This window comes from Blennius ocellaris (assembly GCF_963422515.1).
Source record: "Blennius ocellaris genome assembly, chromosome: 8".
In the NCBI taxonomy this organism is placed as follows: domain Eukaryota; kingdom Metazoa; phylum Chordata; class Actinopteri; order Blenniiformes; family Blenniidae; genus Blennius; species Blennius ocellaris.
In genome coordinates this window covers 2,950,800-2,968,064 of record NC_137657.1, presented here as the reverse complement: position 1 = coordinate 2,968,064, position 17,265 = coordinate 2,950,800, and the positions used below count along the sequence as shown (strand labels likewise).

Sequence of the window (17,265 nt, the reverse complement as noted above, 5' to 3'; positions counted from 1 at the left end):
CCGTCTGAAACGAATTACATCACATATAAGTTAATTCATGGGTAATGTAGTGTTAATATGAGACAGAAAGTGGGAAAAGCCAGACACTTTATGCATTCAACGGTTGCTTGCACAGAGGCAAGAAAAAAGGAAAGAGTGTACAAGATGTAAAGAGAGTAAGACCAAGGACGGGGAATATACATACAGCATCAGTCCCAGTCAGCATCCAGTTTACTGTTCTGTTGCATGCAGAGTCGGGGGGCTTGTAGTGTGGACAGTCTGCACGGACCTCACATTTTGGGCTGCAATTGGACAGCTACATACAGTAGATTTGTGTTGGCACACATGGAATTATAGAAATGAAGACATTCAAGAGCAGGAAATCACGTGTCAGAGTTGAAATCAACAGCAGAATGAACTTGAGGGCCCAGCAGTCTTTTCACATTACACAAATCGCAACAGATCGACAAATTCAACCAACTGGAATCAATGAAAATCACAGAGATCACAGCTACATTTAAACCTGCAACTACACCTACAGCTCGTTATGGTTTGTATTGTTTTTTGTGCCGTTTTAAACTTTGGTGCCTATAAAAAAATTGCATTACTATCATTATCATTATTAGGAAATACCTAGGCCCACACTTGCTCTGACAGTTACACGTAGAGCTACCCCTACACCAGGGGTCAGCCATCTTCAACAGTCAAAGAGCCATTTGGATCCGTTTACCACTGAAGAGAAACACTGGGAGCCACAAAACCCTTTTGACAGATACATTAAGATAACGCTGCATATATCGATTGTTACATCTCTGCTACGTATAAAAACCTATAGCATGTTACATAGCCACCGATCCAGTGGGGGTTCTTTGCCAGAGCACCCACTGAAAAGGTTGAGCACAGACTGGCAATCAAAAATAAAATCCAAATAATAAGCAAAGCAGTATCTCTTTAATGAACTAAACATGTCTGAAGGAATTTTTGAAAGAACAATTGCATTATCCAGGAATTGAACCCTGGCCTCCCGCGTGGCAGGCGAGAACTCTCCCATTGGACTACATTGACTGCATGACATGGAAAGGGGGGCTGACACAACCAGAAGAGCTCAGCACACTCTCTGTGGCTCTTAAATTAAATATAAAAATTGTATTTACTTTGACTGATAACCTGATGCTTTATTTGAAGCTTTGACATGCCGAAGCTCTTAAACAGATGTAACTGAAAAAGAAAAGTAAAACTGCTAAATATCACAAAAAAGGTCAAAACAGATCAAATTGTTCAGCATTTTAAATTTCTCATTCTGAATGGTTTAAGAATTTCAAAAATGACAGATAAACAACAGTTGTTGGAAATACAAATAGTAGAGCTGCACAACGTACCGTATTTTCACGACTATAAGGCACACATAAAAGTCTGAGATTTTCTTCAAAATGTGCGGCGCGCCCTATGGTGCAGTGCGCCCTATGTGTGTGTTGTTGTTGAAAGGCGGACGTAGTAGGGAACACCATAAGAACGTTAAAGGGGAAGTGTGGGCGTGGATTGTAGCGGGCATATAAATGAACGGGGATGTGCGTAATGCAGAACATGGTTGTTCTAACAACCCTGAAAATGGCAAAGAGACACGCTTCTGAAGCAGTCTAAACTGAAGGCCATCAGCTACGTGGAGGAACATGGAAATCGAGCAGCCGCCAGAGAACTTAAGATTAATGAATCGATGGTTGGCAAGTGGAGGAAGCTGGAAAACGAGCTCCGCCAGGTGAAGAAGCTGAGTTTCCGCGGACATAAGGCGAGGTGGCGCGAGTTGGAGGAAAGACTCCAGCAGTGGATCATCGCACAAAGAACGAGTGGGAGAAGCGTTTCCACGGTCACCATTCGACTGAAAGCAGTAACGCTAGCAGAAGAAATGAAAATGGAACATTTCCAAGGAGGTCCGTCTTGGTGCTTTCGTTTCATGAAACGGTGCCATTTTTCCATCCGGACCAGGACGACGGTAGCGCAGCAACTTCCAGCGGATTATAATGAAAAGCTGGCCATCTTCCCTCCGACTGCAGCAAACACATCCAGCCCAGCCACATCACTAACATGGACAAGGTGCCGTCACCTTCGACATCCCGGTGAGTCACACTGTGGAGGAGAAGGGGACCAGCACGGTACGGGGCAGGAAAAGTCTTCTTGTACTGTTGTGCTTGGCTGCCATGCTAATGACAGAAACTGCCGCCTATGGTGATTTTTAAGAGAAAGACTTTGCCTAAAGAGAAGTTTCCATCAGGAGTCATCATTAAGGCAAATGAAAAGGGCTGGATGGAGGAGGAAATGATGAAAGAGTGGCTGAGGGAGGAGTATGTAAGGAGAACCGGTGGTGTTTTCCACGCATCACCATCGCTGTTGATCTGTGACTCTAGCGTGCTCGTCTCACAGCCGATGTGAAACAACAAGTGAAGCAGATGAACTCTGAGCTTGCTGTCATTCCGGGAGGCCTGACAAAGGAACTCCACCCGCTGGACATCGGTGTGAACCGGCCGTTCAAAGTAAGGCTGCGAGCGGCGTGGGAGCGATGGATGACCGATGGAGACCACAGTTTCACAAAGAGTTACGCCACAATTTGCAAATGGATTGTAGATGCTTGGGCTAACGTGTCTGCTGGCACTGTGGTTCCAGCTTTCGCCAAAGCCGGCATCATTTCCAAGGAGCCGCACGGGAATTGACTCTGACAGTGAAGAAAGTGAAGCTGGTGTGTTTGATGGAGATTGAGCGCAGCTGTTCAATTCAGAAACAGAGGATGAGGACTTCCATGGGTTTGATTGATGACCATTACAGATTTAAAAAAAAAATGTTAGTACTTTGTAATCAATACTTAAATAAAGCACAACCAAACTCAGTTTTGCTCCCGCTCTATTTTTAAATACGCACACTTGTATGCTTGTGTGAGTGTTGTAAGGCGGACACCATGAGAACGTTAAAGGGGGAAGTGTGGGCGTGGATTGTATATAAAACCCTCGCCCTATGAGCAGGTGCGCCGTATGTGTGTGTTTAATGCAGTAATGGCACACATAACTGAGACTGCGCCTGTTAGTACGGTGCGCCTTTTGGTCGTGAAAATACGGTACTGAAAATGTTTGTTTTCATATAAATATGTGGAATATCACAAAAGATTGACTGACTGAACTACAATTAATTTTGTTTCCATGCTCTGCAAAGCAAAATGAGAGAATTTCAACAGAAGTCAAACTGAGATTAATCACATAAGATTAAAAAATAATAATAAAGCAATTAACAATTTAAATGATTGAGATGGATTGACAGCCCATATTATTTCATACCTGGATGGTCACAGAACAGAAGTCAGATGCACAAAAATCAAGAAAAAGAAAAGTGAACAAACCTCTGCTTTTCTGAAACGCTGCAGGTGGGAACAGAAGATGTACATGTGATGGGGGGACATCACCCACTCTCAGCAGATGTTAAATTAGTGGCAAGAGAAAGAGCACCATTATTCAGAACAACTAATGTGAAACGTCTAATAAAGTGTATTTTTTGCAATCAAACATATATTATGTATAGTTTTACAAAGAAAACTACACTAAAAACTTCATGAGTTGTTCTCATTTTAAAAGATAAACATGTTTTGTGGCTTCAGATGAGTTTCATTTAGTGGAAACTGGTAAAAACATTTCTTTGTCATAAAGGCTACTTATATTATATATATTCTTATATTCTACACTAGTAATGCATTGTGCACTGCACAATTTAAAGCATTTTAAACCTTACTAACATACTTGTTGTCTAAACAAAGATGCAGAAACCTCAAAGTTCAGCTTTCATGAACTACAGTCGGTGCGCTTCAGAATTAAAACATGCTTTTTAAACAAAAAAAAACATGTTTATAAAGTATAATTTAGGTCCCATTTTAAAGTGTATAGATCCTCGCTTTAAATGCAGTATCCTCTTATCTGAGGAGTACATGATGTGATTACATTGTTCTAATGAAGTATGTATATGCTGCCTCTATTATTATAATCATTATTATTATTAAATGTATTTGACACTAAAGGCTGTTTTATGCTTGATGTGCGGAACTTAGACGTGAGGAATGAGCGAGAGAACGTATGTGCCATTTATAATACAAGTGGCTCCTCCTCCCAACCTGCAGAGGGCAGTGCATCACAAACACACTTCCACCGCAGTATTAAATTAGAGCAGAAGTAGTAGACCGACATCAGCAGGTGATCCCAAGAGATGCCAGTGGGGAAATCCAAGATGGCGGTGTGCGGGCGCCGACATACTCATTTCTCGATCGCCGCCATTTTGAAATAGTGCTAGACAGCGGAAGCATGGGTGGAAATGATGCAAGATGGAAATGATGCAAGATTATATATATATATATATATATATATATATATATATATATATATATATATATATATATATATATAGGCCTGTCACGATAACAAATCATGCTGGATGATAAATTGTCCCAGAAATTGCCATAAATGATAATATTGCCATTTTTATACCACTTTTCCACTAATATAATAATAATGGCAAATAAAGTACACATTTTTAAAGCTAAATAAACTTTAATTTCTTAAGAATATTTAAAATTGGAATTGTATTCTGAAAAAAGACATTGTAAATACCCAAAATAAATAATCAAAACAACCAAAAACAATAAATAAAATGGACCGTCAGTCTCTGTTAACAAAAAATGCACTTGAATAAAAACTATACATCACTCAAACAATAAATAATGTCTCTGTCAACAAAATTGCACTTCAATATATACTAAACATGAGGAAGATACTTAACAGGCACTTTTGTAAACAAAAAGTGTACTTGTGTAAAAACCACACACAACCAAAACCAATATATAAAATAGTCCCTGCTGCTGATGAAAAATAAACTGTTATATCTTTAAAACCTCTGGAACACTGAATTAATTCCTGTTGAAATGATTTAGCAAAGCAGCACAAACAGCTAGTTTTTCAGCACGGCCGCATGACACTGTAAATGATTGCGAATATTTTCAGCGTGGAGTAGGACAGTTTCACGGAGGTGTGAATCGCCTGCTACAGCGCGGAGGAGCTTCTGTTCATTGTTTTGACTTCAGCGCCGTTCTACTCGGTGAGCTGGCGTTTTAAAACGCTGATGTCTGGCGGCAGAGCGCCGCCTGACCGGACAAGGCTTTGCAAAAAGCCATGTTGATGCCTTGTGGTGTTTTGAGCGTAAAATGAGTCAAAACAGCGGACATGTTTTCATGAAAAGTTGGATTGCTGCAAGTCTGCTTGTTTACTGGAGGGAGGGAGGGAGAGAGGGAGAGAGGGAGAGAGAGAGAGAGAGAGAGAGAGAGAGAGAGAGAGAGAGAGAGAGAGAGAGAGAGAAAGAGAGAGAGAGAGAGAGAGAGAGAGAGAGAATTTATGAAAAATTTTAATTAATGGAAGTAAATGGTCATTTACTCATTCATCTCCACCCTCCCCTCTGAGATGACGTGCCCAAGAAAAGAAATGGAGGGAGCATGAAAAACACATTTCTCGGCTTTAACAAACAAATGGTTGCTTAGAAGACATTCCAACACATATCAAATATGCCGAACATGACTGCTAGATCAGAAGAAAAAATCTAAATATCATCGAGGTACACAAAAAGAAACGTATTTAAGGCGTCTCTCAGCACGTCATTGACCAGGTTTTGGAAAACTGCATGAGCATTGCATAACCCGAAAGGCATCACCAAATACTCGTAGTGTCGATCGAAGATCTTTGACAGCACATCTGCAAACTCATCCACGGTATCACAATGCCGGGATCGGCGGCTCCATTCAGCGGTGGCCCAAGCCTCCGCTCTGCCAGACAGCTGGGAGATGATGTATGCTACCTTCGACCTCTGTTTTGGAAACGCGCCCGGCTGCATCTCGAAGCGGAGACCACACTGGACCAGGAATGGTCGCGAGTGTCCGGAGTCTCCCGAGAAGCACGCTGGGCTTGAAAGCGGTGCGACACAGCAGCAGCTGGCGGCATCGCGACGGCAGCAGCAGCCAGAGCCTCTGGGATCGAGAGACGAGTGACGAGCTGCTGAAGCTGACCGGTGAGCTGGTTCAACTGACTCTCCACTGAAGTGTGTCGGTGTGAAAGCTCATGGAGACCCGCCGTTAATCCAGCCAACTGCTCGTCATGTTGCGTGAGACGGCTTCCCTGCCGCCCAACTGCTCCCAGCAGCTGGTGACCAGAGTCCGCTGGGGCCATGATGGTTGGTTTGTTCTGTCACGGGTACGGACAGGACCCAAGTGCAGGACTCCGAGGCAGGCTGAGTCTAATCTTTATTTATAATGACTGTACAGACCGACGTGAGATGCAGGTTGCTCCTCGACCTGAGGTCCGGTCAGGACGGACGAAACATCAATGACTAACAGACCAACAAAGACACACATACAGACAGGACCTATATAGCCGGCATGGTGATGACAAACTGGTTACAGGTGAGGGACAGACTGCCCAGACATGTGGCCCGCCCACTCTTAAAGGGAGATCCCCAGCCTAATCCCTGACATTAACAACTCCTAGAGTAATTGAGTAATTACTTAAAAGCGAATAAATGATCAAAAATGATTTATTTATGAAAAATTAATTAAGGAACTAACTTGCTAGCTAACATTTACTGCTGAGTAAAGGGCACGGATTGTCGGCTTGCTTTGATCATTTGTGACCCGCAAGGAGTTGAGTTTCTTTACAAGGCCACAGCAACATGGTGACGCGTGTTCTGCTGGATTCTGAACGCAGCGCAAGTCCTCCTACTACTAATATTATATAGTGTGTAACTGTAACGTCTGATTTCCAGTACTGAGTTTTTTTACACATCACACAGCAGCAATAAGAACTGTATTTTTATGTGGATCAGACCAACCTGTATGCAAGGCAGTATTTTCAAGCACACCCTGACAGTCTGCCACAAAGCAGAGGCAATGCATGGAAACCAGTGTCGGTTCCAGAACTGAAAAATTTCTTTGGACTCAGTTTTCTTACTGGTTATATCAAAAAGGCGAACCTTGAACTGTACTGGAGTGTGGATGAGGTGGATGCCACACCCTATTTCAATCAGGCCATGTCACAGAACAGATTTCCGGTTATATGGAGGTCCCTTCATTATAACGATAATGCATCACAGGATGCGGCTGACAAAATCTATAAAGTCCGGCCAGTGTTAGATTACATTGTGAAAAAGTTCAAGGAGATGTATCAACCAGGGCAAAACATATGCATTGATGAGAGAATGATGCAGTGGCGGGGCAACTCTCTTTCAGAGTGTACAACCCACAAAAGCCTGTGAAGTATGGCATCAAATCATACATCCTGTGTGACTCTGCCACAGGATGCATGCCTTCTATATGCAGCCTTGTGTCAGGACAGCTAGTACTCTGCCAGATACAGTGTTCTCTCTCCTTCATCGTCTCCCAGGCCATGGTTATACACTGTATATGGACAACTTCTACAACTCGATTGCCCTCTGTGAATGTTTACTGGGAGCACAAACCAATGTCTGTGGAACACTGAGGACGAATAGGTGGGAACCCAAGATCATCACAGAAGTGACAAAGACTGACCTGGGGGTGGGGGGGGGGAACTTGTGCCGCACAATGAGAGGGTGATGGTAGTAGCATGGCAGGACAAACCTGTGGTGAAGATGATGACAACCTGCCACCAAGACCGGATACAGAGGGTTGACGTGTGGCAGAAGGGACACAGAGACAAGGTTCCTCAGTTCAAGCCAGAGTGTGTCGTTGCATACAATGCGTCCATGAATGAGGTTGATAAGTTGGACCAAAACACTGCCAACCACCCCTTCATCTGAAGGTCGCTGAACTGGTCCAAGAAGTTTGTGGCCTATCTGTTCCAACTCTGCATGTTTAATGCATACGTTCTCCACAGATCCAGAAAGCCAGGCCAGCGTAAAACCCTCCTGGAGTTCATGCGCAGGGTAGTGAAGTCCTGGACCGCAAAGGGCCATGCAGGGAAGAAAGAAAAGGTGGTGGAGGAAGTGTAAGATATGGAGGCTGACTCTCGGGTGGGGACTTGGTGGAAGCCCGATGCACTCCAAGGCTCCATACAATACTGACCCAGACAGCAGGCTTGACGGACAGACGGGCAAACACAAACTGGACAAGCTGATGCCCACAAGCCGCAAGTCCAGGCCAGCAAGGAGGTGCCGGGGCCAGCGCAGTGACACCAAAATGTGGTGCACATCTTGGGTCCCCATGCACCCAGGGGAGTGTCTCACAGCTTACCACACCAAGCTGAACTAGCTGAACTAGTAGGTGTTGTGTTGAAAACACACACACACACACACACACACACACACACACACACACACACACACACACACACACACACACACACACACACACACACACACACACACACACACACACACACACACACACACACACACACACACACACACACTCTTTGTACATAGTGTTTGCTGTTTAGCAGATTAGCTCTACGTGTTGGATGACGTTTGTTACTTGGTTGTGTCGATATATGATGATTTCTGAATTATTTATGAATGAATGCATTTGAGTCTGCATGGAGATGTAATGACCACGAGTGTCCACCAGGTGGCGATGGACCTTGGAGGGGCAATGATTGGGTGTCGTGACCCTGAAAGTCCACCGGGTAATGAGTGAGTTGTAGTGATGAGAAACCCGACTCCTTGAACGGACTCACGGGCTTTTGAGTCGTTCATCCAAGTGAACCGGTTGTCTGAATCATTTGAGTCATTTGATTCAGTTGCGCATGCGCACTATTTCCACCCGCTCCAGGACCTGGAGGCTCAACTGAACTGTGACATGAACCACGGGGGAGAATCATGTATTCATAGTAAAATGCTGAAACACTTCTGAGGAAAATAAACAATAAGTACACAATAGTTTTTAGTGGTCCTGGTCTCATTCTCCATTATGTGTGTTGTTTTTGAGGTTAATTTGAATCAGAAAATAAATTAAATAAGTGATTAAACTGAATAAATACCTGGCATCCATAATGACAGATATACAGTATATATTCAAATGTACACATTTTTTTTCCTTCCAACATTCTGATTTTCTTTTTTTACGAGTATCAATAAATAATGTGACGTTCATAGGGCAGAACTAATTATAGGGGACAATATTAAATGTAACACAATACACGCTACAGTCGTATTTTAACATTGTTTATTGTGTATTTCTTCATGTATTTATCTCTACAAGCTTTGTGAAACAAACAACATGTGCTTTTTTTTTCTCCGCCGTCACTCAGAAACTTTCTGAGCGGAGCTCCGCTGCAGATTTTCAAGTGAGGGAGGGGGGGAGGGCTCAATGCTCACAAGATGAACGACACAGTGGAAGTGTTACTGACCGATTCAGTGAACGACTCTTTCGAGTTTCGAGCCGACTCGGGCATGTGAGCTGAACAAGTGAAGCGAGCTGACTCGGACATGTGAGCTGTACCACTGAAGCGAGCCGACTCGGGCATGTGAGCTGAACGACTGAAGCGAGCCGACTCGGGCATGTGAGCTGAACGACTGAAGCGAGCCGACTCGGGCATGTGAGCTGAACGACTGAAGCGAGCCGACTCGGGCATGTGAGCTGAACGACTGAAGCGAGCCGACTCGGGCATGTGAGCTGAACAAGTGAAGCGAGCTGACTCGGGCATGTGAGCTGAACGACTGAAGCGAGCTGACTCGGACATGTGAGCTGAACGACTGAAGCGAGCTGACTCGGGCATGTGAGCTGAACGACTGAAGCGAGCTGACTCGGGCATGTGAGCTGAACGAGTGAAGCGAGCTGACTCGGGCATGTGAGCTGAACGACTGAAGCGAGCTGACTCGGGCATGTGAGCTGAACAAGTGAAGCGAGCTGACTCGGGCATGTGAGCTGAACGACTGAAGCGAGCTGACTCGGGCATGTGAGCTGAACGACTGAAGCGAGCTGACTCGGGCATGTGAGCTGAACGACTGAAGCGAGCTGACTCGGGCATGTGAGCTGAACGACTGAAGCGAGCTGACTCGGGCATGTGAGCTGAACGACTGAAGCGAGCTGACTCGGGCATGTGAGCTGAACGAGTGAAGCGAGCTGACTCGGGCATGTGAGCTGAACCAGTGAAGCGAGCTGACTCGGGCATGTGAGCTGAACCAGTGAAGCGAGCTGACTCGGGCATGTGAGCTGAACGACTGAAGCGAGCTGACTCGGGCATGTGAGCTGAACGACTGAAGCGAGCCGACTCGGGCATGTGAGCTGAACGACTGAAGCGAGCCGACTCGGGCATGTGAGCTGAACGACTGAAGCGAGCCGACTCGGGCATGTGAGCTGAACGACTGAAGCGAGCTGACTCGGGCATGTGAGCTGAACAAGTGAAGCGAGCTGACTCGGGCATGTGAGCTGAACGACTGAAGCGAGCTGACTCGGGCATGTGAGCTGAACGACTGAAGCGAGCTGACTCAGGCATGTGAGCTGAACGACTGAAGCGAGCTGACTGGGGCATGTGAGCTGAACGACTGAAGCGAGCTGACTCGGGCATGTGAGCTGAACTAGTGAAGCGAGCTGACTCGGGCATGTGAGCTGAACGACTGAAGCGAGCTGACTCGGGCATGTGAGCTGAACGACTGAAGCGAGCTGACTCGGGCATGTGAGCTGAACGACTGAAGCGAGCTGACTGGGGCATGTGAGCTGAACGACTGAAGCGAGCTGACTGGGGCATGTGAGCTGAACGACTGAAGCGAGCTGACTGGGGCATGTGAGCTGAATGATGGAAACGAGGTGAGTCGGTCATTCGTGCTGAACTACACCTATTGTGTACGACTTGTTCAAATTTGATCATCACTAGTGAGTGGGGCCCTCATCCAAGATGGCGGCTCTGGTGTTGTTTACAACGAACCAAAATGTTTCATTCGGGTTTCATTCAGTTTCAATCGGGTTATTGAGGCGACTGCAGACGCTTCTGAGGTCATGTGACGAATGGACAGCGGTGTCAGTCCGGTTCCGAGTCGGAGTTCTAGCGGGATGTCGGAACATTCAATTAGAACTCTGGTGATCGGGCGGAGGTGGTTTAGCAGCACAAGTTAACGGTTCAGATGCTAAATGTGGCTGTGTGTGTTTATCTAACTGAGATTAGATACCACGAGTGAACGGTGGGCGTGTGTGGGGTACGTGCCCACGAGGTCAGGTGAGCGAAAGAGAGGGGAAAGAGGAGAGAGAAAGAAAAGTTCTAGCGAAGTTTTGGGTCCGAAACTCGGTTCTCCACACAGGGATTGAAGTTAGCTTCGGGAAGCTAAACCAGTCCTAGGGTGTCTGAGGTGGAAACCGGGGCTTCGGACGGGAGTGTGGCTCCCAGTTAAATCTAGAATAGAATTTAAAATCCTTCTTCTAACTTATAAAGTTTTTTAACAACCAGGCTCCATCATATCTTAAAGAACTGTTACTCCCATATCTCCCCAGAAGAACCCTGGTTTCTCAGAGTGCTAGCTTACTGGAGGTTCCTCGGTTTTCTAATAGTAGAATGGGAGGCAGAGCCTTCAGCTCTCAGGCTCCCATCTTGTGGAACCAGTTCCCAGTTCCAGTTAGGGAGGCTGAAACAGTCTCTACTTTTCAGTTTGGGATGAAGACCTTTCTATTTCATAAATTTTACAGTGAGAGTTGCTTCAGGACACCCAAGACTACTTCCTAGTTAAGCTGCCATAGGTGAAGACTGCTGGAGGACCTAAACTGAGCTTCTTTGCTTTCTTATTCACCACTATTACATGTCACTAACATTTGCCTCTCCTTCCTGTGGTCTGTGCTCTCAACCTCCCTGCCGGATGTCTAACAATGGAGCTGAAGGTGATTTGAAGCCTCCTGTCCTGATCAGTCTTCACAGAGTGGACCTTGCTCTTATCTATCTACAGTATCTGTCTGTCCTCTCCTCTATCCCCTCACCCCAAACCGGCCAGCAGAAAAGCTGCCACCTTTGACTCTGGTTTCTGCAAAGGTTTCTTCCTGTTAGAGCACATGTGTGGAACTCCGGTCCTCGAGGGCCGCAGCCCTGCACGATTTGCATGTCTCCCCGCTTCCACACTGCTGATTGCAAAAAGCAGCTGGTTATCTGGCTTTGTGCTGAATGTGGTGATGAACCATCAGGACATTCAAGGGAGGGAGACGTGGAAAACGTGCAGAGCTTCGGCCCTCGAGGATCTGAGTTTGACACCCCTGTGTTAGAGGGAGTTTTTCCTTTCCACACTTGCTCATATGAGTTTTCTCTATCAAAGTCACCTGTGCTTGTGTATAAAATAAAGAACAATGACATGATTCATGGATGGTTTGATTCTTTTAACATTGTCAGAGGTAGTTCTTGAAGGTTTGTCATGGACATTTACTCCATTCCTGCTGAAGAAACTACAGTTACTCTCCATACTTGTAGTGAGTTTTGCTTAATGCACCACACATTGTCACTGCATGAATGAAGCAGGCAGATCAGTTCAGTAGCTGAACTCTACAGATGTGGTTCCAGCTGCAGTGTCTTGCTGTAATGTGTTCTGAGAGAGTTAGACAACTTCATCTATTGTGCACACAGCAAGTGTATACAGAACAACCTTTTGCTACGTGGCTCAGCAACAATCTGGCCCATCCCCACTTACTTCCTCAGCGACGAATGTTACCCCAGGCTTTTTGCTCTGAACTCCTGGCTCCGGGACTCATGCTCAGCGCTCAAGCTGAATTTTATAGACAATTTTAATCTGTTCTGGAACCACTCTGTGTTTTATCATCATGATGGACTCCATCCGAGTAAAGTGGGCAACTCCATTTTAACAGGTAATATTCACAGCGCAGTCCAATCATCCACAGGTGATTGACTCCCTGCAGGCCACGCCTACTCCCCTGTCCTCACAGAAACTCAGGACACCATCCAGCCCATTCCCACAGTCACCGCCAGGAGACCCTTCAAATCCAGGACTTTTACCAGACCACAAAGTCTCATTCCTTTTAATCGTCACACTGAACACACACCCAGCACCAACATTAAAATGACTGTTTTAAATATCCGCTCTCTTTTAAACAAAACTTTTATCATAAATGACTTGATTTTAGATAATAACTTAGACTCCTCCTACTCACTGAGACATGGCTTGGCACTGATGCACCAGTTGCTCTTACCGAGGCCTCCCCACCTAATTTTAACTTTTTATTCTCTATCAGGGATGGAAAGAGAGGAGGAGGAACTGCGTCCATCACCAAAGATGCATTTTGCACATCCAAAGTGACTTTTAACAGCTTCACCTCTTTTGAATATCACGCTTTTATTTTTTGCAGTCCCCCCATCCTCTCTTTAATTATATACAGGCCTCCCCATCATTCTAGCAGTTTTATCGCTGAATTTTCTGAATTTTTGACTATTATTCACACTAAATTTGAGTGAATTTTAATCACTGGTGATTTTAACAGACACATAGATAGCCACTCGGACTCATTGTCCAGAGAATTTTTAAATCTCTTGCAATGTCTGGATTTTAAGCAACACGTCACACAGCCGACTCACAACAGAGTCACACCCTGGACCTGCTCATTTCTTATGGCCTGACCATTGGTGTGTCCTCTGTTGTTGACTTGGCTGTGTCCGACCATTTTTTTGTGTTTTTTAATGTCACCAGTTTTAACCAGCAGGGGGCCCCGGTCAGAACGGTGAGGAAACGCTACATAACTTCTGAGGTGGCTGATCATTTTATTAAAATTTTACAGAATATCCCTGCTGAGGTTTTACCCGCTCCATGTGATTTTATTGTTGATGATTTTAACAGTAAATTAAAGTGAACTCTAGACCTGGTAGCTCCAATTACTACAAGAATCCTTAATAAATCCAAACCACCAGCACCATGGAAAAACAGGGAAACTCACCAATACAAAAGAAACTGCAGGGTCGCCGAGCGGAGGTGGAGAAAATCAAAACTTACGGTTCACTACCAAATTTTCCGGGTCCACCTCAAAGCCTACAATAGAATAGTCAGACACTCAAGACTTTCATATTTCTCAAAACTCATCAGTGACAACAAAAACAACCCCAAACTCTTCTTCTCCACCTTCGACTTTTTAACAAACACCAATTTTAATAAAAACTCGCTACCCTCTCCCTCATTTTGTGAGGATTATGCCCACCACCTCAGAAGCTAAATAAATGACATCAGATCCAGTCTTTTACCTTTACAAACTGTTCCTTTGAACTCACCTGGACTGGTTCTTCACCAGAGGAATCACTGGACTGTTTAGCTCTGGTTGATGCAGGAACACTTGGTGGAGTTTTCTCCCACGTTAAACCAACAACTTGCCTTTTAGATCCAATTCCTACCTCACTTTTCAAGTCATTTTATAGGTTATTTGAGGAACAGCTTTTAAACATGGTCAACTGCTCTCTTCAGACGGGTGTTTTTCCCGCTGCCTTTAAAACGGTGGTGGTGAGGCCCCTTCTGAAGAAAAGCAGTTTAGACCCCAAGGTTCTTAATAACTATCTCCCTGTATCCAACTTAACATATTTTAGCAAAATTTTTGAAAAAATAGTTTTTAATCAATTAAATACATTTTTACTTACAAATAACATTTTAGAGAAGCATCAGTCTGGTTTTAGGAAGAACCACAGCACAGAGACACACTTTTAAAGATTTTAAATGACATCAGGTACAATCAAGACTCCCAACAGCTCACAGTCTTGATTTGATTGGATCTTAGCACTGCTTTTGACACTATTGATCATTATATTTTACTTGACAGACTTAGAAATCTGGTCGGCGTCTCTGGAAATGTTTTTAAATGGTTCAGTTTTTATCTCACAGATCGACGCTTCTTTGTAAGTTTGGATACACGTTCCTCAGGTACCTATGAAATCCACTATGGGGTTCCCCAGGGGTTGATTTTAGTTCTAATCCTTTTTCATTTATACATGCTGCCACTAGGGGGCGTCATCAGGAGACACGGTGTCAGCTTCCACAGCTATGCTGATGACACACAGCTGTATGTGGCCAGGTCTCCTGATGACACAAGGCCAATTGATGCCCTTCTAAACTGTATTTTAGATATCAAGTCATGGATGGCAGCAAATTTCCTCCAGCTCAACCAGAATAAAACAGGTTTTAGTTGTAGGTCCTGAATGCCAGAGGGAGAAACTTTTACCAAAACTGCTAGATTTGAACTCATCTTCATCTCAGAATCAGAATCAGAATCAGAATCAGAATCCTTTTTATTGCCATTGCTTGTAAACAGGTTCACAAACTAGGAATTTTTCTTGGTGAGATGTGCAACATTAAACATAAAAACATACACTTGGTTTTAGATAAAAAAAAGCTAAAAACTTTAAGCTATAAGGCTTTAGGAATATAAAAATAAATAAGCTAAAAATAAGAGGTAAAATATGGTACACGGCAACAATGGACATAGAACAACAGGAACAACAGGATGGATTTACTTACGGTGCATAAGGTGATGGAGTGATAAAAAGTGATACAGTGATAAGTGGTGCAGTGGATCTTAGTGCAATAGAGCAGGTTACAGTCTGTGCTGAGTCATTAAGTCTCTGTATTGTTCATGAGTCTGACGGCGGTGGGGAAAAAACTGTTCAAGTGGCGGGATCTCTGGGTCTTGATAGACCGCAGCCTCCTGCCTGAGGGGAGAGGGGTGAATAGTCCGTGTCCAGGGTGAGAAGGGTCAGCAGTGATCCGACCCACACGCCTCCGGGTCCTGGAGATGAACAGGACTTGGAGAGATGGGAGCTGACAGCCAATCACCTTCTCAGCAGCACGCACAATGCGCTGCAGTCGGTACTTGTCCCGGTCTGTGGCCCCGGGGTACCACCCTGTGATGGAGGAGGTGAGGATGGACTCGATGATGGCCGTGTAGAACTGCACCAGCATCTTGGTCGGCAGCTTAAGTTTCCTCAGCTGCCGCAGGAAGAACATCCTCTGCTGGGCCTTCTTGATGAGGGAGCTGATGGTTGGCTCCCATTTGAGGTCCTGGGTGATGGTGGTACCCAGGAAACGGAAGGAGTCCACAATGGAGATGGGGGTGGGGGAGTCTGTCAGGGTGAGGGGGGACGGAGGGGCTGTGTCTTTCCTGAAGTCCACGATCATCTCCACTGTCTTCTGGGCGTTCAGCTCCAGGTTGTTGGGGCTGCACCAGGACGCCAGCCGGTCCACCTCTCTCCTGTAGGTGGACTCATCACCGTCAGAGATGAGCCCGATGAGGGTGGTGTCGTCCGCAAACTTGATCAGTTTAACGGACTGGTGACTGGAGGTGCAGCAGTTTGTATACAGGGAGAAGAGCCAGGGGGAAAGTACACAGCCCTGAGGAGTCCCAGTGTTTGTAGTCCGAGTGTCCGAGACGATCTTCCCCAGCCGCACGTGCTATCTCCGGTCCGTCAGGAAGTCGGTGATCCACCTGCAGAGGGAGTCGGGCACGCTGAGCTGGTGGAGCTTGTCTCGTAGCAGTCCAGGGAGGATGGTATTGAAGGCGGAGCTGAAGTCCACAAACAGGATCCTGGCGTAGGTTCCTGGGGAGTCCAGATGCTCCAGGATGAAGTGGAGGGCCAGGTTCACTGCGTCGTCCACAGATCTGTTGGCTCTGTAGGCGAACTGCAGCGGGTCCAGGAGGGGGGCGGTGATGTCCTTGAGGTGTGGCAGGACCAAGCGCTCAAAGGACTTCATGACCACAGACGTCAGCGCCACCGGCCTGTAGTCATTAAGTCCTGTGATCCGTGATTTCTTGGGAACAGGGACGATGGTGGACGATTTGAAGCAGGACGGCACGTGGCATGACTCCAGAGAGGCGTTGAAAATGTCTGTGAAGACGGGAGCCAGCTGTTCCGCGCAGAGTCTCAGGGTGGAGGGGGAGACCCCATCCGGCCCGGGGGCCTTCCGCGGGTTCAGTCTTAGGAATTGCCGGTGCACGTCCTCCTCGCGGATGGAGAGGGCAGAGGGGGAGGGAGGGTCCATGGCGGCCTTTGATGAAGTGCTGGGGTTGTTGATGGTGGTGGTGGAGATGAGGGGAGTGTCTGCAGAGGTGTGAAGAGCTGATGGTTGCTCGTGGCGGCAGTAATGTGTATTCAGGCCCTGCGCGAGGGACAGGTCGTTCAGAGCCCTGGGGGCCTTGGGCTTGTAGTTGGTAATAGACCGAAGCCCCCGCCACACTGCCCCAGAGTCGTTGCAGGAGAATTGTTTTTGGAGTCGGGCTGAATATGCAGATTTGGCTTTTCCCACTTCCCTGCCAAAGCGGTATTTGGCCTCTCTGTACAAGTTCCTGTC

General features: G+C 45.9%; 1 protein-coding gene across 2 annotated transcripts in view; it reads right to left on the bottom strand.

The window, feature by feature from the left end:
- The window catches only part of hace1 (HECT domain and ankyrin repeat containing E3 ubiquitin protein ligase 1), a 110,617-nt gene that overhangs the window by 44,250 nt on the left and 49,102 nt on the right, over positions 1-17,265 (bottom strand). The window contains exon 12 of one of the 2 annotated variants that reach the window (XM_080501137.1): positions 185-295. The exons of the other annotated variant lie outside the window; for it this stretch is intronic. Coding sequence (XP_080357263.1) covers positions 185-295 — 111 coding nt within the window. The remainder of the gene's footprint in view (positions 1-184; positions 296-17,265) is intronic. 2 annotated transcript variants of the gene reach the window in all.